At 42.5% G+C, this 24,277-nt stretch overlaps 1 protein-coding gene across 2 annotated transcripts in view; it reads right to left on the minus strand.

Moving 5' to 3' along the window:
• Nucleotides 1-24,277, minus strand: part of LOC147688502 (coronin-7-like) — a 1,252,182-nt gene that overhangs the window by 1,134,625 nt on the left and 93,280 nt on the right. For both annotated transcript variants that reach the window (XM_086941395.1, XM_086941394.1), the window contains exons 3-4: nt 13,417-13,491; nt 8,895-8,965 (exon numbers count right to left, since the gene is read on the minus strand). In XM_086941395.1, coding sequence (XP_086797521.1) covers nt 8,895-8,965; nt 13,417-13,491 — 146 coding nt within the window. The remainder of the gene's footprint in view (nt 1-8,894; nt 8,966-13,416; nt 13,492-24,277) is intronic.

A 24,277-nucleotide genomic window follows, 5' to 3' on the forward strand; every position in this document is an offset into this window, starting at 1 on the left:
CCCAGATCTTTTGACTGGGTTGAATGTGTGACATTGATCCTCATTCGGTCCATCACCTGTTGTTTTTGCAAACTCGCTATAAGTGTACTGGGGATGCCCAGACGTGGGTCCCAGGCACTCCACACCACTGGAGTCAAGCTAGCCGGGCTGATGAGAGGTGTTACCTCGAAACCGGTCCGGTCCTCGGATGCTTGATTCCGTTCTGGGAAGGACATGGCTTTTGTAGTTCGGACTGGACTGTTCCCATGGGGCACAGGGTCAGAGCTGATTTGCATATCGCCATTGTCTAACCCAGGGTGGTGTGGAGTGCAAAAAAACGATGGATTAGGACCCAGATCTTTTGACTGGGTTGAATGTGTGACATTGATCCTCATTCGGTCCATCACCTGTTGTTTTTGCAAACTCGCTATAAGTGTACTGGGGATGCCCAGACGTGGGTCCCAGGCACTCCACACCACTGGAGTCAAGCTAGCCGGGCTGATGAGAGGTGTTACCTCGAAACCGGTCCGGTCCTCGGATGCTTGATTCCGTTCTGGGAAGGACATGGCTTTTGTAGTTCGGACTGGACTGTTCCCATGGGGCACAGGGTCAGAGCTGATTTGCATATCGCCATCGTCTAACCCAGGGTGGTGTGGAGTGCAAAAAAACGATGGATTAGGACCCAGATCTTTTGACTGGGTTGAATGTGTGACATTGATCCTCATTCGGTCCATCACCTGTTGTTTTTGCAAAATCGCTATAAGTGTACTGGGGATGCCCAGACGTGGGTCCCAGGCACTCCACACCACTGGAGTCAAGCTAGCCGGGCTGATGAGAGGTGTTACCTCGAAACCGGTCCGGTCCTCGGATGCTTGATTCCGTTCTGGGAAGGACATGGCTTTTGTAGTTCGGACTGGACTGATCCCATGGGGCACAGGGTCAGAGCTGATTTGCATATCGCCATTGTCTAACCCAGGGTGGTGTGGAGTGCAAAAAAACGATGGATTAGGACCCAGATCTTTTGACTGGGTTGAATGTGTGACATTGATCCTCATTCGGTCCATCACCTGTTGTTTTTGCAAACTCGCTATAAGTGTACTGGGGATGCCCAGACGTGGGTCCCAGGCACTCCACACCACTGGAGTCAAGCTAGCCGGGCTGATGAGAGGTGTTACCTCGAAACCGGTCCGGTCCTCGGATGCTTGATTCCGTTCTGGGAAGGACATGGCTTTTGTAGTTCGGACTGGACTGTTCCCATGGGGCACAGGGTCAGAGCTGATTTGCATATCGCCATTGTCTAACCCAGGGTGGTGTGGAGTGCAAAAAAACGATGGATTAGGACCCAGATCTTTTGACTGGGTTGAATGTGTGACATTGATCCTCATTCGGTCCATCACCTGTTGTTTTTGCAAACTCGCTATAAGTGTACTGGGGATGCCCAGACGTGGGTCCCAGGCACTCCACACCACTAGAGTCAAGCTAGCCGGGCTGATGAGAGGTGTTACCTCGAAACCGGTCCGGTCCTCGGATGCTTGATTCCGTTCTGGGAAGGACATGGCTTTTGTAGTTCGGACTGGACTGTTCCCATGGGGCACAGGGTCAGAGCTGATTTGCATATCGCCATTGTCTAACCCAGGGTGGTGTGGAGTGCAAAAAAACGATGGATTAGGACCCAGATCTTTTGACTGGGTTGAATGTGTGACATTGATCCTCATTCGGTCCATCACCTGTTGTTTTTGCAAGTATGTCTTAGCCTCGCCAGTTTTTGTCCAATTCTGGGGAGCCCTTACTGCTGTGATAAAAATGGAAGCACCTCTTTGATTCTTATCCTGTGGCTATTGGTGGTGAGGTGGTCTCTGCAGCAAGAAAACAAGGAGTGTTACTACACAATTTGGGTATAGAGTGGCACAATATTTATGAAAGCCTGGAAAAGACTGTAATTGGTAACAGAGACGGTGACCTAGGGACTTGTATAAAATGTAAGTTTTAATGTTAAAGAAGTATTATCGTCCACATATATTAAAATGGAAAGACAAATTCTTTATGTGAATCCAGACGGGTTGAGAAGGTTGCCAATTATGTAGCCTCACTGAAAAGCCTCGCCCGAACTTGTGAATTTGGGGACTTATCTGACTCACTTATTAGAGATCAGCTGGTGCGGTGCACTAATGGCACCAGGGTACAGGAGAAGCTTTTAGCTAAAAATCCTACGTTGAAGTAAGCAGTGGATATTGTTGGGAGCATGGAACACACTTCACGGTGGGTTAAAGAGATGCCTGGCAGTGTGTCACACTTGGTGGAAAGAGTGACTACTACTTCTCCAGAAAAAAACACTGGTGACAACTATAGGAATTCAACTTAAAAAGCAATGTATAAAGGATCTGTCAAAGGGAATCCTGACTCGGGGAGAGACACCAAGTTCAGGTGTTTTAAATATGGCAGTGATTATAATTTGTCAAAAAATCCAAATTATAATGCCTGTAATTCTTCTGTCGCAGAAGTGCTAACAAAAAAAGGGCATTTTGCTCACATGTGCAAGGATGTCAAGATACATGAAATGATTAAATGTCGGCAATTAATCAAAAAGTTATTATAGAAGTTGTACTTTCTTCTGCTGGGGTTAAACAGGTGGATGGTGTAGCTGATAGAGGTCTTATCATCATGCCAGCATATGAAATTGAAATTGGTGTGATAAATCCCTCAGTTTTGGGGGACTCAAGTTCCCCTTTTACCTTAGTGGGTGATAAGAACCGGAAGAAGACATATGGAAATTAAAATATCACATTGTTATTGCCTGACATAAATCCCGAGGAGTATGGAGGATTGAAAATTGATTTGATTGGGCATCTAGAATGAACTTGTAGAGGAGAGAGACTGTGGGGAAAATCTATGTGGTCAAACGCAGTGAATATTTACTTGGTTCCCGACACCAACAAGATTTAGGAATTGCACTTAATAACAACTCTCCAAATCAAGCCGGTGCAAAAGCTAACTTTGGGGAGGACTTGTAATTTGTTAGGGAGTTTCATGAAGTGTTCAGAGACAAACTTGGTCTTTTAAAATATTTCAAACACAGAATCATTTTAAAGAAAAACGCTAAGACGTTGTGCATAAAGTGAGGAGGATACTTAATCTTATGTTAAAACCCTTGTAAAAAGGGTTAGATAAATTGTTACGGATGGGAGTTATTAAAGAGAAAGAGTCTTCAAAATGGCTGGCCCCTGCAGTTCTGGCTCCTAAACAGAATGGTGCAAAGCTGAGAATGTGTGTGGATCATGGGGATCTAAAACAATGCATCTGGGTTGATCGCAATCCCTTGCCAAATATCACATAGGCTTTGGCTATGCTCAAAGGTGCCTGCGGTTTTAGTGTGATGGATTTCTTGGCTGCGTACCATCAGGTGATGTTACATGAAGATTCAAGGGTTCTCACATCATTCATCACTTCTCTGGGGGTGTTTAGGTTCATGAGATTATCTTTTTGGGTTAGCATCAGTGTAGGCATGCTTCCAAACGCTTATGAAGGAGGTGTTGAAGGGAATTAATTCAGTGATGTTTTTTCAAGACAACATCATAGATTATGGGAAGAACAAGCAGAGTCATGGTGCTACCTTGAGACAAGTGTTAACAAGACTTACAGAAGGGTTTTTTCATTTAAGAAGAAAGAGTGCAAGTTTGGAGTAGGTTCGGTTCATAATCAGGACACATGATGTCAGGAGAAGGTCTTAGTCCCAAGCTAGACCTGGCTAACTCTATTATTGCGGTACCTTCTCTGACCAACAAGGATCAGATTAGGTAATTCTTGAACTTGATGAAGTATTACTCAAAGTTTGTTCCTAATTTTGCCAGATTAATACAGCTGATCCGCTCTAGCTTAATAAGGGTGTGCAGTTTGCTTTGTCTAAACACTATGAGAAAGCTTTCGAGCTCATTAAGAATTAAGTTGCCAGGATGCCAACTCTTGGTTATTTTGATGTCCCCAAGAAGACTATTCTCATGACAGATGCCAACCTGTCACTGAATGGGAGGACTTGGCTTGCATGTGGGCAATACATCATTTTAAGCTTTTCTTCTGGGGTTTACCATTTGTGTTTAGGGCAGACCACATGCTATTGGTTCAGTTACTGGGATGCCGGAGTATTGAGAATACCGCTACACATATTAAAAGACGGGTGGAGAGTTTGAAGGAATATAACTATTACATTTAGTACCTTCAAGGGCCCAAGAATGTTCCTGCTGACTGTTTGTCTAGGTTGTTAGCTATTAAACCAGTGTGGGCTGGGCAGATCTTCCTTTTTTGAGGGTCAAGGAGACAGCTATTTGCAGAACTGAATGGGAGTTTGAAATGGCTAGAGAAAAGGTGAGGAAGCAGGTTATGGACTATGTTGTGGCAGGTTGGACTGACCTCAGGGTAGTAGATTAAGAGGCCATGGGATTCTGGAATGTCAGATAAGAATGGAGCATTGAGAATGGGGTGCTTTATTGTGGTAATCGATTGGTTCCTCCAGCAGGCTTTTGGGACAAAAGGATCAAAATTGCCCAAGGGAGCATTTGGGAAGGAACTTGATTAAAACTAGGCTGAGGGAGTGTTCTTCGTGACCTGGTGTGGCTAGACTGCAGACAATCCCTCACCACTCTTTCTACCTATTTGCGGCCATTGACAAGTTGAGATCAGGTAGGACAGCCCCACTTTCTCCTGTTGAAATCCCTGAGAAACCCTGGAATAAGTTAGGTTTAGATATGTTGGTCATTTTGAATTACCACTGACTGGAGAAAGATTTATCCTAGCTTTGGTTGACTATACCTCTAAATGGGTCTCTGCCTGTTGTGTGAATTCTATAACCACAAGTAATGTCTTGGACTTTTTGTAGGATATCTTTGCATGCGAGGAGGTACCCACGGTCATTATCACTGAAAACGGGGTCCAGCTTACATCAAGTGAAATGTAAATGTTTTTTTAACGATGTTGCCACTACGCATCAGCGCACAGCACTATATTCCCCCCCAGGCGAATGAATTTGTGGAAAGCATGAACTGGTTGGTGACATGATCTGCCCAGTTTTCTGTAGAGAACAGAATATCACTCAGAGTGGGCCACCGAGAGACGTTGTGGGCACATCGTAATACTGCCAATGCTGTGTGCAAGGTGTCGCCATTCTAGTGCTTGAAGGGAAGGCTTGCTGGTTCTAAACTTAATCCGGCATGGTTTGATGCAAAAATGTGTACGGGTGGTAGATTCCTGTGTGGTGAACAAGGTGCATTGTAACAACTCTTGTATAACTGCAACACAAGTTTAATGAAAATATTTTTTACAAAATAGGTAAGAGGTCTGAACATATGAAGGAAACAGTTTTGAGATACTATGAGTTGACTAATTCAGTATTTTAAACCGTGAATGGGTATCATGAAAGGCTTTGATGAAGACAGTATCCAGTTTTGAATGGATGGATGAAGTGAAAGCCGCTAACGGTTTATGAGGGATTGTCAGACATTTAATAGGGGAGCAAGTTATGGACACTTCTGGCAGAAATGTTGCAGCAACCTTTGACTGAGATTCAACATCTGAACTCCGATCCATACGTATACCCAATCATGTGATCTGGATTTCACTTCTTACATTTTGGGGTTGACTAGCCTCAGATACAGTCTATTGAGTCACTATGTCCAGCACAATTATTTCCAGAATATGTAGGGCACCTTATAAGCCAGATTGGTGACTCCAAAATGGCAACGCATTATTTTGTCATTCTCTCCCAACTGCCCATCATGCAGTTAAACTACCTGCACATCGCTTTCTTCACCCCTAAGAATCTACAGTGAACATCCTAGATCCTAGGCACGACTGATCCTCGACGTACCACGCCACAGCCACATCACCTCCCACCTGAGAAACCTGCACTGGCTGCCCGTCAACAAGAGGATATCCTTTAAGCTCCTCATCCACGCACACAAGGCACTCCACAAGACCGGCCCAGCCTACCTCAACAAGCGACTTTCCTTCTACACACCCAATGGCCAACCCCGCTATGCCGACCTCGCACTCGCCACTGTCCCATGCCTCCGAAGAACAACCACCGGCAGGAGGTCCTTCTCCCACCTCGCCGCCAAGACCTGGAACACCCTCCCACTGAACCTACGACAGACCCAAGACCTGCTGACCTTCAGGAGGCTACTCAAAACCTGGCTGTTCGATCAGTAGCGCCCCCCAGAGCCTTGAGACCCTCACAGGTATGTAGTGCGCTCTACAAATGTTGTTTGCTTGATTGATTGAGATCCCCTCATCCACTTGATTCCAACATAACCGCTGCAGCCTGGTTCCTTTCCATGTGGTTTGGAGATGCCTTTTCATGGTAAAATTCTGGTTTGAGTTACTTACCACCCTCACTAAAATACTAGGAAGGCCGGTTGATCTCTCTTCCTATTTTGCCCTTAGGGGTATGAAGGGCTGCTGGGGGTAAACACTTTGGTTGGCATTGAAACAATGATTGCCAAAAGAGACATTGTTAGACACTGGAAGTCCATAGGTCCTCGCACCATCGTTAGACAACAATGGACTGGTGTGGGAAAATCGAGGAGTCCATTTGGAAAGCCAGAGGATGACCACATAAACACTGCATGAGTTGAGGTAGATGGTAAGACCTCTATAATTTGATGAATGAATAATATAATGTGCATGGTGCGATACTCTCTAGGCTGATTATTTGAGACAGTGATTGCACTATGTGGCTTAATGTTCTGGTTTTAATAAAAAAACAATATTTGATTACAAATTTAATTTTGGAGTACCACACATCTGTACAAAAAGGTTGTCACTTTTTATTTTGCAAATCAGATATGTGCATTCCATCTTTATTTTGTACTATTTAATGATTTAATGTCTATAAATGTCTGGATTATACTTCAAACAAATGCGCCTATTGTCTAAAACATTCACTTGTAAGTCCATACATAAGTTTACGTTCGTAATTATATATAATAAAGCATATATTTCAGATTTCACTGTACGTTCGACCTATTCGCTTTTAGGGGAGGGGAATGATAGTGTTGTGACATCACTTCCTATAACGGCACTCAGTGTGACTATATTGAGAATTACTTGTGGCAATGGGTCCCCACACAATTTGTAGGACTTGTGCCTTAGGAGCAACTGTGAGAAGGGAGGGGTGTGGAATCAAAGGAGTAGCTTTGTTGGTGGAAGTTTGGGCAGGGTGAAGGGAAAAATAAGACAAATGAAAAGCTGATCAGAGAAGCAAGGTATGAGCTGGTGGGGAGGGCAAGCAGCATGGAGAATGCAGGGGGCTGGCATGGGAGTAGGAAGCAGAACACAGGGAGAGGGCACGAAAACACAGAAACAGCCCAAACGTAACTGCCAGGTCAGGTCCTGCACAGGTTTCACAGAGCAAAACAGGTATTGGATTACTGATGTTCAAGTTCAGAGAGGACCTGGCCTGGCAGTTCGGGCTGGACTGTTCCCACTAGAACAGGGTCAAGACTGGTTTGCATGTGGCTGGGTCCAAATTGAGGTAGCATCTTGGGCAGAAGAACAATGGAATGCTACTTCGAGAGATGGCCAGTAATTAGACTTAATACAAGGATTCCTCCTATCACGTTTTGTGTGTTTGATGTACCACCTTAAGCGGTAAGGGTATGCCCAGATGTGGGTCTTAACCCTACACCCAACTGATAAGCCCAAATCAGGGCGAAATCATTCCTGGGTTGCTTATGTTCTGGCTCAGGGAGAACCTGGCCTGGCAGTTGGGGCTAGACTGGTCCTATTGGAGCAGGATCAATGCAGATTTGCATTTATCTGGGTCCACATCATAGGAAAAAACATGATGGTCTGGAATGTTATCCAGAGCGATTGTCAGTGGTTAGACTTATTTCAAGCATTCCCCCTATCACCGTTTGCGTGCTCAATGAAACCAGACTATGTACATGTTCCTATCACTTCTGATATGTATACCATCTTTGGTCGCTTCATCTAGGTCTAAGGCCCTAGGTTCCAATCTATATATACCTTTTGATCTGAAGGAAGATACCATGCCCGTCACCCTTTTTACCTTCTGTTTCAGTGTAACAGATCTCTGTCCAATATTATTCAATGCATCAAATACATTCTGTGAGGGGCATATATATTAATGTAGCTGTTATGGCATCACCACCCAACGTCATATGTTTCATGAAAAGAGATCGACCCTCAGATTCTCTCTTAAGCTGAGTGGCAAAGTTCCACTTCAAAAAGAGGACTACCTTGCTTTCTTTTAAGAGAAGGATGCAAAGAAGCACTACCCTACGCCTACACCCTCAATAGGAATCTCTGCCTTTGATGTGGTGGGTTTTCTGTACCTCTAAGCCAAGTTTCCTATGCCCTCTTATCAAGACTAAGCTTAGCAGCTTTTTTGCTGGCGATCAAGGCCCTTGAATTGATTGAGCCCAAACTATTTGTAACTGCATCACTGCATCACTGCCATTCTAGAACTATTGCCTCATCAGCTACATTAAATATAAAGACTCTCACCCTTACTTGCTCCCCATGTGTCCACCACCAAGAGGGTTGACTTGCTATGTCCCCACCCGGAGGCAGGATGACAAAGACATGAAACATAAGGAAAGATCAAACACATGTATCATGTGTACATTTTAATAGTCCAGTCAATGTAGGGCAAATTATATTAAATGTAAGAAAACAATAACAAAAACATAGTGCCCTTTAATAAATGGTACTGTGGAATATGAACGGAGACTTTTGCACCCATTTGTTTGCATGTGGCACACATGAGACCAACTAAGAGGTTTACATATAGGTAAGGCATCTAGTGTGAGGTCTAACAGAATATTGGCACCAGGCTAAGGCTGCATGTTTACAATAAAGATGATGTTTTTATTTTGGGACTGAAATAGAAGTAGAATACTCACGCTTTCGTCGGCTGAACACGTGGCCAACAAGAAGTCATTAAATGGAGAAAAATCTAAATCGGTAACTAAATCTAGAAAAAAAAAAAAGAGTAAAAACATGAGCATTAGAATTCCATCTTTGATGGTGCTTAAACCAATACACAATTCAGAATTGCAATTCAACAAGGTACAAATCTTTAGTGATATCATGCAGGAGAGGTGAAAAAAGGACCCAAGTTCTGTAACTGAGCAGGATTAACTATGTGTTTTTCTCTCCTTTCCGGTAGGAAGCAGAATGGAAGTTACTGGTCCGATAACACAAAACCATTCAATCAAAACGTTATGCAGCCAATATTAAACTTAACCAGGCTGTCCAAATCCTCTGGCAAAAAACGAACAACGTTAGTTTCTTTTCCATCAGTGGGTGCGGATCAGATCCTAGTTTGCGCTTGTATTTTTGGCAGAATTTTTTGGGGAAGGAGGATAAGTGGAAGTTTTTTGTGTTTTTTCACTGCGGCACACTTTGGTGGTCAACACATTCTGAGAGTCACTGGCAAACCCCATAAAAATCATACAACAAGGTTCCAACTAAGCCAGCAGCATGACCATTGTTCCAAACCTCCACAGCAATTGGATGCATATTTTACTAGGCTGCTTTCAGGCACCTAGTGTGGGAGAAACGTAGCGGAAGCTCCTACGATATACTTTCCCACTTCCACCCTGGAAATGCAAATTTACTTCTGCTGAATAAATAATTTAGTGTGTTTCTGGGTGGGAACATCCTCATTTTTAATGGGGGTTTAGAGTAACAGTGTTTTCATTAAGAAAACATTCTTCCCGAAAAGTAATAAAAATCAAATATTCATGCACATATTAGCTACATATTTTCATCACCAAAATTTTCCACTAGTAGAAGTTATGCAAACAATACTCCAGGCATGTAGAATTTTGGGAGCGCTTCAGTAATTTATTAAAAATTCAATATCAATTAGATTTTTGCACCAAACATGGAATTCATCCTACTAGAGCAGATTTCCTACGTTTCGACCTATTCCCTTTTTTGCTTAGGCCCTAAGTTTAAAACATCCTTGAGACGTTACAGATAATCATAAGCCACTTTTCATTGCTATCCAAAACATGTTTTTTCTACCTTGGGCAGAGCGTTCTATCAGAACCTACTATATATATTTATCTAATGCTCTAATCAGGCCCTTCTCATTTAAGAATACCTGATGGGAAATTCCCCAAAAAAGTTTAGACAGCAGGAAAAGCTGATGTTTCAATATTAAACCTGAACTTTGTGGTTTCAACTTATGAAACATACTACATACATTATAGGAGTATACCCAGTATCAAAATGTAATGTTTTAGCAATCAGATTACAAACCTCTTTGTAGTACTTTAACAATTGTGGACATATTCTACACGCGGGCTTGCCACTGTCTCTCAGACAGTTTGGGCATGAAACGTACCTTTTACAAGTCAAGTGACAAACTCGCTCTAAAGTAAATAAGGTAGGTTTAATTCCAAAGCATCAATCTCAGATGGGATCATCAAATTAGGAAATTGACAAATGTTCTGCTACCCTTTCATATCTACCATCTATTGTTTCTATTTTACCACAGACTAAAAGAATGTATATAAGTGGTCAACAAAAAAAGAACAGGTTTATACATTTGTCCAATAAACAGCTGAAGACTCACCCGTTAACTTTCACTCTCATTGATTAATGTTAGGAAGCTTATGTTTCTATGCCGGAAGCTACTAACGGTAGTGGTGCCCTTTACAAATCTGTATTGTATTTAATCATAGAGTTTCCTTCAACCTTAATAAGGACTCCACTGAAACTGTCTGCTTCCAGTATGTTTGAAAACTGGACAAAGTCTATGTAGTTTTTAAAATTCAGATAAACGAATCCCCTCCAAACCGGATACATATAGCATGACTAAGGGTACGGTCAAATCATTAATCTGTCATTGTGCCAAGGACACACATAAACATACATCACAGGTAGGTTACAATTTTCATTCTAACTATGAGCCATGGCAATGAAGAATAATTAAACCATAGACACATGTTTGAGGAAAAAGAAAATAACGAGTTAAATCCAATGTGCGAGTACGGTGCTGATGATAGTCAGCTGGGTAACCAGTTGGAAGCCCAACTACCTTCAAAATGTAGGAATTAAAGTCTTTAAAATGTAACTCCATGGTTCACCAAGCTAGCAAACAACCTCAATTGAGGAACAGATACTAGCAGCAACATTTGTATATGTGTACATTATGATATGATCTTAGTTCTACTTGTGCAATCCTTAACACCATTTGCAAAGGCTCCATCCTGCGGGCGGCAAACAGGATCCATAAAAGGGAGAAGCTTCATTGATGCTTCTCAATAGAACAATAAAGGGGCAGATCTTAGTTTCTGTTAACCACTGGTTGGAGTTACTATAAAGAACCTTCATCATCTTAACAGAGATCTCCAAATCCATTGGACGCTAAGGTACTACATAAACTTCTAGAGGACATCAATTTTAAAGAGCAAAATCCTTCTGTTCCCAAATCTTAGAAATGAGACTATGGTAAGAACAAAAAGGTTACAGTGATGAGGACCTTGGAGCATGATTTCAAAGTCTAAGGGCCAGATGTAGAGAAATCCGATTTACCGACTCTTAAATACCGACTCATACCGAATCGGTATTTAAGAGTCGGTAAATTGGAAGGAGGCAGATGTAGGTAAAAAATTACCGAATCTGTAAGAGTCGGTATTTACCGATTCTGTAAATACCGAATCTGTATTTCCCATTGATTCCTATGGGCCTTGAAGCCCATAGGAATCAATGGGAAATACAGATTCGGTATTTACAGAATCGGTAAATACCGAATCCTGCAAGGGTGCAGGGGGTGTCACTTTGACACCCTCTAGCACCCCAATTCCGGACTTGTGTGCCATGTGGCACACAGACATGCCCTAAGGGCATGTCTGTGTGTCACATTGCACAGGTGTGCATGCACAGATGTGCATGCACACCTGAATTAGGTATTTTACCACCCAATAGGATTGGGTGGTAAAATACCGATTTTTAAGGGCCTGTAGCACTCTTAAGAGTGCCACCTACATGTGGTTTTTCCGAATCGGTAAATATACCGATTCGGTATTTTACCGATTGTGTAAAATTACCGATTCGGTAACTTTACAGAATCGGTAAAATATAGGCCCCCTACATCTGGAAACCCTAATACCGGTCGGTAACGGCCGAATTCGACCGTTACCGACCAGTATTAGGGCTCCTACATCTGGCCCTAAATGTCAATTTGGTATTCAACAAGAAGAGTGTCTACAGGCTGACATATGTTGACGCAGAAAAACTATATGGAGATAAAGTAAAGAGTGGAGTGTACCCAAGTTAACCCTGTTGTTTACCTGAGAAAACAAAATCTCCCCTCGCTTGGTAGTGACTTGATAATGTGTTGTCTCCCTGGCCCCATCTACCAACCGGTCTTTGTTTATCAATAGAGGACATCTGTGTTTTCCCTACAGATGCACAGAAACTGAAGGGTTCATTGAACTGAGCACACCCAGTAGGCTAAGACTGACTGTGGGTCACCCATTGTGAGTCATATGCAATGGTAGAAACCCATAAACCCAAAAATAATTGTACCTAGAGAAGTATAGGGGTGTAAACGCCACAGTAATATCAGGATCTTCTGTGCGTCCAAAGGCAAAAAAGTAGTTAGGCTAGTTAGGCTGGGCAGCTCTTTGCACGCTGTCTACTTTTATGTCTACAGGGTGCAAAAGTTGGGTGTTCTTGTGAAGTATATATATTTTTAAATCTGCCTGGGCTTCCGTAAACTGGCTACATGTCCTTGTAAGATCTTTAACAAGGGAAAATTGTGTGGAACAGAGTGGTCCATTATATAACAGATATGGGGAATTAGGTACTCTGGATAAGGGTCTAGAGATCAACTTTTTGCTCTATGAGCAAGGGCCGAGGACTATGGGATCAGAGGGTTTCCTTTCATAACAGTAATTTGAAATCCGCAACTGGGAAGGATGGGCGCTGTCAGATCACACACTGAAATAAAGAGCCGAGTGTTTCAATCACATCCCTTACAAGATAGCATGGATTGCTGAGAATGGCTACATGTTCATGTTACATTAACCATAGGATACTATGAACTGTGAAGGAGGCAGAATTTTCCTAGCTCCTAAGCTACCATAGAACAGCGTGGTGGTGGGTTTAGGTAAATATTGTGTGTTCTTGTGCCATATTTGACGCAGTATAACATGAACCATAGAAATTAGCTGAGTGTCTCTGTCTCTTTATCTGCTACCAGATTGTAGAATCTGCAAAAGAAAAGGCCTGTTGTTGTGACGTATCTGCCAAGGGAGAACACAACTTAGTCCAAGAGCAGTTCATTGGTGAGAATAGGGAAAAATTGTAAAGTTAGAGGGTAATGCCCAATCAGAACACCGTTTTAGTTAGAGAGTGGGGATTTGAAGAACATTCTCCTGTGCTAAATGGCACTGTAGGCACAGTTACCTGAATGGCAGCTGAACTGTGAAATGCTCTGTCCATGTCCATTCCCGGCCTCCACAGGCACAATTCCAAGCACACCTGCAAAAAAGAAGAGAAAAGTGAACTTTATGTTGAGATTATTGAAGTGATTATCATAGAGTATATATCTGAAGCAGTGAGTCTGCAAATAATACAAACAGTGTATGAAAAAGGACCAGTAAATTTAATATCATGCATTGTGTCTCATATATTAAAGGATGCTTAAGGAGCATTAATAAAATAGCGCACCAGACTTTGTGAATCTAGATCGACTCCTTGTTTGTGGGTGAGCCAACAACGACTGCAGGTGAATCCTTCTTTAGAGCATTTTTGTGGATTGTTACGCCTTCTTTTAAATGGAAAGCCAGAATATTCAACATAGGTCTTGCCATTTCAGTCCGTGCCAGGTTAAGAGTATGTTAGGACACAGATATTTGAGCAGCATGATTCTTTTTTCTTTTATTTACAGATCCTTGAAAAATTGGAGGGTTACTTTTTTGGAACATTCACATTGACAGTACAGAATATCATGACCAGAAAACAATTCTCCAGGTTCTACCAACCTTTATAGTCTGAAGAAGATAAGGGAACTCCACAACAAATAGTGGACTTCCAGGAATTGGCAGATCTACCTTGCCGTATGAAAGAAAATAGGGAGTTCCTGAATAAACTGATAAAATAAGAGCTGCAGAATAAGAAAAGTGTTTTAAAAGCTGGCTGCTAGTGCTGCCTCCCAGAAAAACTGTAATTATTGTCAACAAGATTATAGATCAATTGCTTAGGTTAAGTCAATAACTAGCCTCTAAAAGGGAGACTGAATGAATAACTTGTTTGGCGCCGTTTGACAAATCTTCACGAAATCTTCAAAACTAATGGCCCGCTGCTGTCTTGAAAGTTTTGGGGTGATTCGTCAAGCGGGGCCGAGGAAAAAGGGGGGTCCCAAAACATGTTTTCTCCATGTTAATTTCCATAAGAAACTTTAGACACGGCTACAGCCTGAACTGCTGAACGGAATTACACCGAATTTGGCAAAAAGGTAGCTTTTGGTCCAGAAAGCACACGTTTCTTTAAATGGTGTAAATCAGTTCAGTAGTTTTTGAGATATTTAAAGATTTACAGATATCGATATTTGAGAATTGTGTGATCTGATTGGCTGAACCCTCCAGATTACGAGCTTGTTTCTGATTGGCTGACAACACTTCAAACCAGGGAGAGTTGGCAGCCATCTTGTGACTCTGTAACAAGTTAGAAGCATAAAGGTAAGACAAACCATAAAAAACAAGAAAAGGGGGCAGGGTAGAAACACCTTGACCCCCTAGGCTTTGTGAGGGGGTCTGGGACCACCAGAGCCAAAAAAAGCTTTTAAAAACAATTTCAGCCGGACTCGCCCCAGGTGCGCAAATACGGCCAACCCCCTCCCCCCCAAAAACAAAGCACAGTCTCCCGCACTTCAGGCCCCCGGGTGGGCCAGGTCCTGGGGGCAATATTTTATTATGGTGTTGGGGGCTCCCGCAGCCCTGGGGACCGCCACCTTCCTGGGGCTTTATCAATACTGTGCCGGGGGCACCTGGCCCCCCCAGCAGCCCCGGGGACCGCCACCTCCCGGGGATTCAATGTAAATAAACAAGGGTGGCTCCTGCCCCCCCACACAGTCCCAGGGACACGTCATCAGCAGTGCATTGCAGGGCGCAAGTTATAGTTAGCTCAACTAACTACAACGGCTGAATTTCTCTGTTTTTTGTATGAGTGAAATGTCCAACTAACTAGAACGTCCCTGAAACCTGTGTTTTTTTCAGTGAATTTATAAAGTTTTTTTAATGCTAATTCCGAACTATAACGTCCCTGAAACCTGTTTTTTCCCCAGTGAAATATATATATTATATAAGCCCTCACGTTACACAAACATAAGGAAAAGCCGCACTCAGGATGTTGGGAAACAAAAGGATTTAATGACTGACGCGTTTCAACCTCACGGTATTTGTCAAAGTCACTTCGTGACCCGGAAGTGGCTGTGTTTTTGGAAGCAAAATGAGGGTCAAAGAATAAACACAGAAAACATACATGTGTAAAGAAGTCACCAGGTGCTTTGGAAAACAGGCTTCATTCATGTTACCAAGCAAACAGCCATTAATATCAGCTTAATTCATATATTGATTGAGAGAGCACAGCACAAAACCAGGTTATCTACTGACTCATGAAAGTCATGGTTCAGTTTAATGATAATAAAGAAACCAATAGTAATAATAACAAAACATATGTGGTAATCTGAGATCTTCACCACTGTTGACACCTCATTACAACAATGAGACAGCCGACACGTGTTTTGTCGTGAGACGACTTTTTCAATGCTCAAAGTTACGTTGTGGTATCTTAAAATAGGTGAACCCTTTCTTCCAAGTAACAAAGAGTACGGATAAGATTGTCCAAAGTACTGCGTTCACCATTTGGATGCCTCCTGTTTACGTAGCCTTTCCAGGTTCTGAAATTTAATTTTTAATCCTTCCCCCTCATCTGTAGAAGGAGTAATGTTAGAACTCTTTTTGTTGTTAAATAGCTCGAAGAGTTTATCTCTGTCATCTTTGAAATGTGGCACAACAAAATTATGACATTCAGTCAATCAGCATTTTCCATACCATCTACTATCTATTCACCCATCCATCATATAGACATTCAACTGGATTGTACCATGTAATTCCCAAATAGAGTCATTAACCCTAGAGATACCAAAAACATATCAGTCGATAAATTGAGGAAAATGTTTTCCTTGTTGGATATAAATAATCTTAAAAAGAGGGGGGTAACATAGATCCTATATTTCATAGACACAGTGCATGATACATAATATTATACAATTAACAATAATCATAAAAATTCATTAAACAATCACATATTAAAAAACAATTCATAAAAAAACAAAAAAAAGCAAACTGAAAGAGAGTACATAGCATAGACAGATTCAATTTGCCATTAGTTTTCTACACATCTGTTTTCTACCAATAATTTGGGCATAGATCCTGGTATCAGCTACTCAATGACCCACGCCTTTTTACAGATTGTATATTGTGAAGAGCGTCAACGTGTTTCGATGGTGGAAATTGTTAGACCATCTTTCTCAAGACCAAACAGTATTTACTCTCTTTGTTCTAAGATACCTTTATCCTTTTTTGAATAAAATCACTTTTACCACCACCTCCATTGGGCCATGGTAGCCGTCTCAGTACTAGTAAGAATGACTAGGGTACTCTAGTATCTTTCCTATATGGTGTATTGTAAGATATTACAGATAGATCTGAATAGAAAAAGTTTTTTGACACAGACTATATTCTTGCCATGAACTGGATGATAAATAATTTTAAAACTTCTTAAGGAGTCTCAGGTATACCTTCTCTGTGATCTCTGCCTCAAACTAATTAGTTTATGTATAGGTCGAGTCCGGGGAGCATTCTTCCTTCATGTGGGGTAAGATGCTGTTATTAATGGGCAACTTGAACCAATTAAGTTGTCCTCAATTGGTTCCTTTTCAACATTGGGATCTGGGAAAAGGTGTCCTGTGTTCAGCGCTTTACTTCCTCGAACAGCTTGTTGATCGATCATATAAACTCGGTTGGATTATGAAGCATTGCCATGGCTTTGGAATAACCGAGTAACTAGTGTGGATAGACAAAAATTAAAAAGTGGTGTGAGAATCTTGGCCCAGAACTCTTGCTTATATTTGAAAAATACAGCAGGTACAATGTTATGGCCAGGGGCACTGTCTTCTCTCCCTTTTCAGGTTGCACCTGTATGATTTACTAAAGACATCTTGAGGACATTCAAAAAGTTCACCTAGGAATGCATTCCGCCCATTACTTACCACTGCCTTTGTGATTTGTAACTCACATTTTCTGGTTTTCTATTTGCTGGCTTTACTTGCTTTAGGCTGTCCAGATCGTGTTCCTCCCTCACATTGCCAAAACCTTGCTTATTCTATTCTTCTACAGACTCGCTTTCTGTCAACAGGCCTTTAAATCTTGTTCTTATTTTGTTGCATTTGAGGTGCATTCAACGACGGAGTTCAAATGTCAGCCTGCCATACAGGGAGCTTGGTAATTATTTTTATTTCTCGGACTTCAAAGTGAGAGGATTGATGTGAAAATCATGCTCGTTACTGAGGGTCTACTTAAGGAATGCCATACGATGTTATTTGTTTTTCCAGCACACAACAAAATGTAAATGTCTGTAACTGAACTGTGCTGAAGAATCAATTCAATACACTGGGTGACGACTTTTCCATACATTATTGTTTGTGCACTGCCTACTTTTATCAGTGAAGCTGTGTGTGACTGCAAATGTATTGGTCATTTCAGTTGAAGATGTGTTGTCTGTAATGGCAGTACGCTACTATCCCATGCATACTCCACATGACCCCACTCTACGACACTGCACTCTACTCTGCACCACTCCACACGCAACTCAGCTCCGCTCCACACAGCATTACTGCAATCTTAATTGCACCACTCCACTCTACACCTCTCTACTCCCTACACCACTCCACTCTACGCCAATGCACTCTGCCTCACACTCCTCTATGTACTACAGCACTCTTTGCCACTGCACTCGACACCACTCCATGCTATTCCACTCGATGCCACACTACTCTGCAGGACTGCACTCTACACCACTCTACTCTGCATCACTACACTCGATGCCACTACACTCTATACCAATCCACTCTAATCTTCTCTGCATCACTGCACTCTACACAACTCTACTCTATACCACTGTACTCTACACCACTTCACTTTTGTGGTCTTCGAAGGTTTTAATGCTGCGCCCCCTTCTCCCAAGTGGGGAAAGAAAATCATCGGGGACCCCCTCAGAATTTTTCGCAATTATCCTATTAAATTGGCAATGTCTAGATATGACTAGACATTTTTAAATGGTGCAGTTAAGTTCTGTTAGCCTTTTAAAAATGCAATCAAACACGTTTGCCAAACATACTATTCTGCTCAGGCAGGCCTTACTAAGGTGTAAAAGTATCCACGGTGTTACATTCGAAATAAGGTTAGGGGTTTGAATAATATTTAGAGTCCCTTCCCTTTTGACACATAGTTTATGCTATGATATAAATGACAAAAGATGTTAGAGATGGCACATTAAAGAGCGGCCTACAGTGGCTCATTTTTCTGCCCTTAAAACAAAACAGTGTTATCAACATAATGCTTCGTTTGGCCAGAGTCAGCACCCCCCTCCCCCGGATCACTTCAGGCCCCCCCTAGGGGGCCTGACCCCATTTGAAGACCCCTGCTCTACTATGTAACAATCTACTCTATGTCACTGCAGTCTACACCACTCTACTCTGCACCACTCCACTCTATGCCGCTCCAAACTACACCTCTCTATTCTTAACCGTCCCACTCAACGACATTGCACACTACACCTCTTTGATCAAAACCAATAAACTATGCCACTGCACTCCATGCCAAACTACTCTGCACCACTGCACTGTACGCCACTATTTCCAACTCTACGCCACTCTACTCCATTGACTCTACGTCACTTTACCCTGTACATGTAAATGTACATGTATTTATATAAATGTACCACACTATGCCACTGCACTCTACACCAATGCACTCTACTCTACACCACTGCACTCTATGACACTCTACTTCATGCCACTGAACTCTATGCCACTGAACTCTGCCCCACTCCACTCTGCGCCACTCTAATCTACTGTACACCACTGCACTCCGACACTGTACACCACCTCCCTCAACTCCTCTCTACTCTACTCTGCTCTATGCCAGTGCACTATACCCCATTCTACTATGCACCACTGCACTCTTCAGCACTGTATTCTACACCACTCCACTCCACTCTACCCTGCACTACTCCACGCCACTTCACTCTACTCTGAAACAATCTACTCTGTGCTACTCTACACTGCACTCTACACCACTTTACTAAAAACGAAATGCACCCTACGCCACTGCACCTAAGCTAACTACTATGCACCAATGCACTTTTTGCCACTATATTCTGAAAATGTCTACTCTTTGCCACTGCACTCTACGGCACTGGACGCTATGTCACTCTGCACCACTGTACTCTTCGTCACTGCTCTCTGCACCACTCTACTATGCACCACTATACACCAGTGCACTCTATGCCACTGTACTCTATGCCAGTGCACTCTACACCACTGCACTCTGACACTTGACTCTGCATGACTGCACTCTATGCCACTGCACTCTACAACACTACACTTTGACTCTCTACTCTTCATGACTGCACCCTATGCACTGCAATCTACTCTGTATCTCTCAACTCTATGCCACTCTTTTGCACTCTATGCCACTGCACTGTACTCTGCACCCCCTTTACTCTATGCCAATGCATTCTACGCCACTCTACCCTGCACCACTTCATTCTATGCCACTTTACTCTGCAACACTGTTCTCCCTACCACTCTACAACACTTCACTCTACACCAATCCACTCTAAGCCACCATAATCTACTCTGCACTGCTGCACTCGACTCTATACCACTGCACTCTATGCCACTTCTCTGCAACAATCTACTCTATGCCACTGCAGTCTGTGCCACTCTATCCCACTGCACACTACACCACTCTATTCTACACCACTGTACTATACACCACTGGTCTATACACCAATGGTCTATGCACCACTTTACTGCACTCCATGCCACTCTACTCTACACCACAGCACTGTACAACACTATACTCTACTCTATGCCACACCACAGCACCCTGTCACTTTTCTATGCACCACTGCACTCTACACCACTCCAGGATAGGTCATTCTGTGTCACTCCACTCTGCAACACTGCACTCTACGCAAATGCACTCTACGCCACTACTTTATACCATTCCACTCTACCCTGCACCACTCCACTCGGCCCTGCATCACATCACTCTAAACTGAAACAATATACACAAAGCTACTGCACTCTGTGCCACTGCACTCTACGCCATGGCACTGTATGCCACTACTCTATACCACTGCACAACTCCACTCTACTCTGCACCACCCCACTGTACAACACTCCACTCTGAAAAAATCTACTCTATGGCACTGCAGTCTACGCCACTCTGCACTACTCCGCTCAATGCCACTGCAATCAACGCTGCACCACTCTACGCTACACCACTACTCTATGCCACTGAATTCTACCCTGCACCACTATACTCTACCTGCACCACTCCACTCCACAACAATCTACTCTACGCCACTCCATTCTACCCTGCACCACTGTACTCTACCTGCACCAATCCACAACAATCTACTCTACGCCACTCCATTCTATGCCACCCTAATCCACGTCACTGCACTCTACGCTGCGCCACTCTATGCCTCTGCATTCTACACTATGCCCATGTACTCTAAACCACTTTACTCAAAACCAGTACACTCTATGCCACCACAAATATGCCAACTACTTTGCACCACTGAACTCAACATCACTCTACACTCTACATCACTACTCTTTAAGCCACTCTATTCTACTCTACCTCACTGCTCTCTATAGCACTCTATGCGCCTGCACTCTGCGCCCCTGCACTCTAATCTGCACCACTCCACGCCACTCTACCCCACTGCAATCTATGCCACTGCACTTTACTGTACACTACTCCACTCTACCCTGCACCACTCGACTCTTTGCAACCATACACCACTTTGTGCCACTCTACTCTATGCCATTGCACTCTACACCAATAAACTCTACATCACTTTACTCAAAACCAATGTACTCTACGCCACTGCACTCTCCACCAATCTACTCTGCACCACTGTACTCTACGCCTCTTCAGTCTAGATTACTCTACTCTACTACCCTCCACTCTATGACAGTTCAATCCACGACACTCCACTCTATGATGTTCAACTCCATTAAACTTTGTTCCACTGCCACTCCGCTCTACAGCACTCTACTCCACTCTATGCCACTGTAGGACTCTACTCCACCCTATGATGCTCTACGCAACTCTCTCAATGCCACTTCACTCTAGTCTATGACACACTATTCCACTCCAATCTATGCCACTCTATTCCACTCCACTCTACTCCACAACAACATATTCTGCTCTACACAACTCTACTCTACAACACTCTACTCCACTGTATGAAACACCCTGTACACCACTGCACGACACTCTATGCCACTTCACTCTGCAACACTCTCCTCAACTCTGATACTGTACTCCAGTCTACGTCACTCAACTCTATGCCCTTCCACTTTACAACACTGAACTCCCTCCACTACACTGTATGCTACTTCGTGACACTCCACTCCACTTTACTCCTATCCACGGCACTCAACTATACAGTACGCCACTCCACGCCACTATATAACACTCCACTTTACGACACCCCACTCCACTCTCCCTTACCCCACTAACTTTTAGCTATGCTGAACAGTAGCCACGCTGATGTACAACATAGCTAAAACATATCGGCAAAGTCAATAGCTCTTGCGTAGACTAGACATATTGGCTTTGCCAATGCTTATGGATTATGGTGAGCGCTGAATTAATGCTGATCTTGTACTGTTCCTCAAGTTTTAGACTATTAGAGTCTTTTATAAAGGCTCCGGGAGGCAGGTGGTGTGTTTCCATTGGGGGATCAAACCCTCCAAGAATGAACTACACTGTTCTTTTTGAGATGTATTGTTTTTGTAAAGTAGCTTAAATGTTAGTCAGATAATTAATTGTAGTCCAGAATAATTTAGCGTTAGAGTTGGTACAACCAGTTGTTAGTTTGTTCCATAGGTCTAACAGGCCTTGTTTTTGTTGTCCAAATTACTTTTATGTATGCTACATGCAGTTTTTTCTCCGTGGCTAGAAAGGGATCATCTGAGGGGCTTCTTTGATGTACTCTAACTCTTCCTTTAGCCTTACTTAACCACAAGTTCCGGTAAAGGAGAGCCTATCTGCTGGAAGATATTTGAGACAATCTCAAAAGAGAAAGCCTCCTATAACGTGACCCAGTTGATAGTAGTTGGGACTAGATTTATTTTCAAGGAAGAACATTATTTGAACAATATAACAGATTTATCATTCTGGACAACTGGTTTCCCCGACCACTTTAGCATTTTCAAATTTGCTGCACTGATTTTGGCTGATGCTGGAGGTACTTTCTCTCAGTAGGCATTATTAATTGCAATAGCAAATGATTGTGGCATGTGGTCACTTTCAAATCGTGAGTTGGTAGCTGGATGGTCCCGGGAAAGCCTATCATTTAAAGTTCGCAAATCTAGAGACTGCAGGGTGGCACTGAGGATTTCACTTTGCTATCTCTTCTTAAAGTAGGAGAGACTGTTTTGGGAAAACAACCAAAGTTCCTCTTGCATTATTACGAAATCATCATCCGTTGAACAAGCCATAAGATTTTAATTAAAATTGCCAGTGACTCAGTTGTCATCAGGGTGTCTATTTCTTAAGGAAAAGATGGTTGGCTTTAATTTATTTTTGAAGGAATGTTTTGAGTATGAATGAAATGTTTACCAGTATGAATGAGTATGAAGGAGGCTTAAGGAGAAAAGTATTTTCATGTTTGTTTTTGTAATGTGCTTCAAAAAAAAAAAGTTTTTGTTGAAATATAGAAATGTTAAAAAATAAATGAAAGAAGAAAAGTGCAAATAAAATGCAAATTTGAAGTGATTGACTCTATAATTAGAATTTCTCTTGCATAGTGTTTTGCTCATATGTATAGAATGAAATAAGATTCTAGAACTAATTGGCAGTATTGGCATTTGTTTTGTGATACAATTTAATTTATTTAAGGCTTTGGTTTTTTTTTATGCTGGGTTAATAGAAAAAAAATTGTAATTAATAACGATACATTTCTAGAGATGGAGCTCTGGTTTTTAGGTCGAGCCTGGGCAGCGCATGCGCTGCTCTGCGAGCCATGCTGTACTGGAGTATGTAAGTGAAGCCCCGCCCACTCTCCGTCCATATCGGTCATTGGCTTGTGTCATTGACCTCCTTGAATGCTGGCTTCTGATTTGTTATAAGGCTTGTTATTCCCTCCTTAGTACCGCCTTGTCTTAATTTGTAACCTCCCATGATGACTGGCCCTTTTACTTTGGTTGTTACATGGTACCTCTTCTTTAGTCTGTAAGCACTATTTTCTTTAACAAGTTTCTCTTACTGTAGGAGGGCAAGAGGGTCTCTCGTGCGCAGTTGTGACCATCGGCCTGTTTATTTAAGTCTAGGCAAACGGGTAGCTCTTGATGGGAGATAGAAGAGGGCAACTAAGCCATGCCGTCAAGCATTTGGAATGCAATAGGTCTCGCATTTGCGAGAGTTTAAACTATTAGTATTGCAAATGACAATGCCTTTTATTTATGCTTTAAAAACCAAAACATAAATAAAAGGCATTGTCATGTACCATGCCAATAGCTCAAACTTGCTTAAATGCGAGACCTATAGCATTGCAGATGCTTATTTATATGTAGTGATTGGAAAAAGACCTTGTTTATTATACTTTTTTACATTACTTGTGGAATGCTTGAAAACTTGGAAACAAGGGAGAGGAATCACCGGATTCAATGCACGAAGAAACCATCTTACTATCGCTGAAGATTCGCAGGGACACCTTGGACTGTGGCAAAAATAGGCCACTTTATTAGACTTGATTATGAGTAAAATTCGGACAGGTAGGTTGGCCAAGGTGGCAAGCAAGGTAGTTACCGAAAATCAGGTTAGTGTCAATCAGCAAGGCAACACTGCAATGAACAGCTGACTTTATTGAGGCTCTTTTTGGTATTGGAGAAGTTAAAAGGAAAGACCAGGGTGCACAAAAGGCTTATAACTCTGTTGACGGGGTCTTTACGGTGAGT

Source organism: Lissotriton vulgaris, chromosome 10 (genome assembly GCF_964263255.1).
Source record: "Lissotriton vulgaris chromosome 10, aLisVul1.2, whole genome shotgun sequence".
In the NCBI taxonomy this organism is placed as follows: domain Eukaryota; kingdom Metazoa; phylum Chordata; class Amphibia; order Caudata; family Salamandridae; genus Lissotriton; species Lissotriton vulgaris.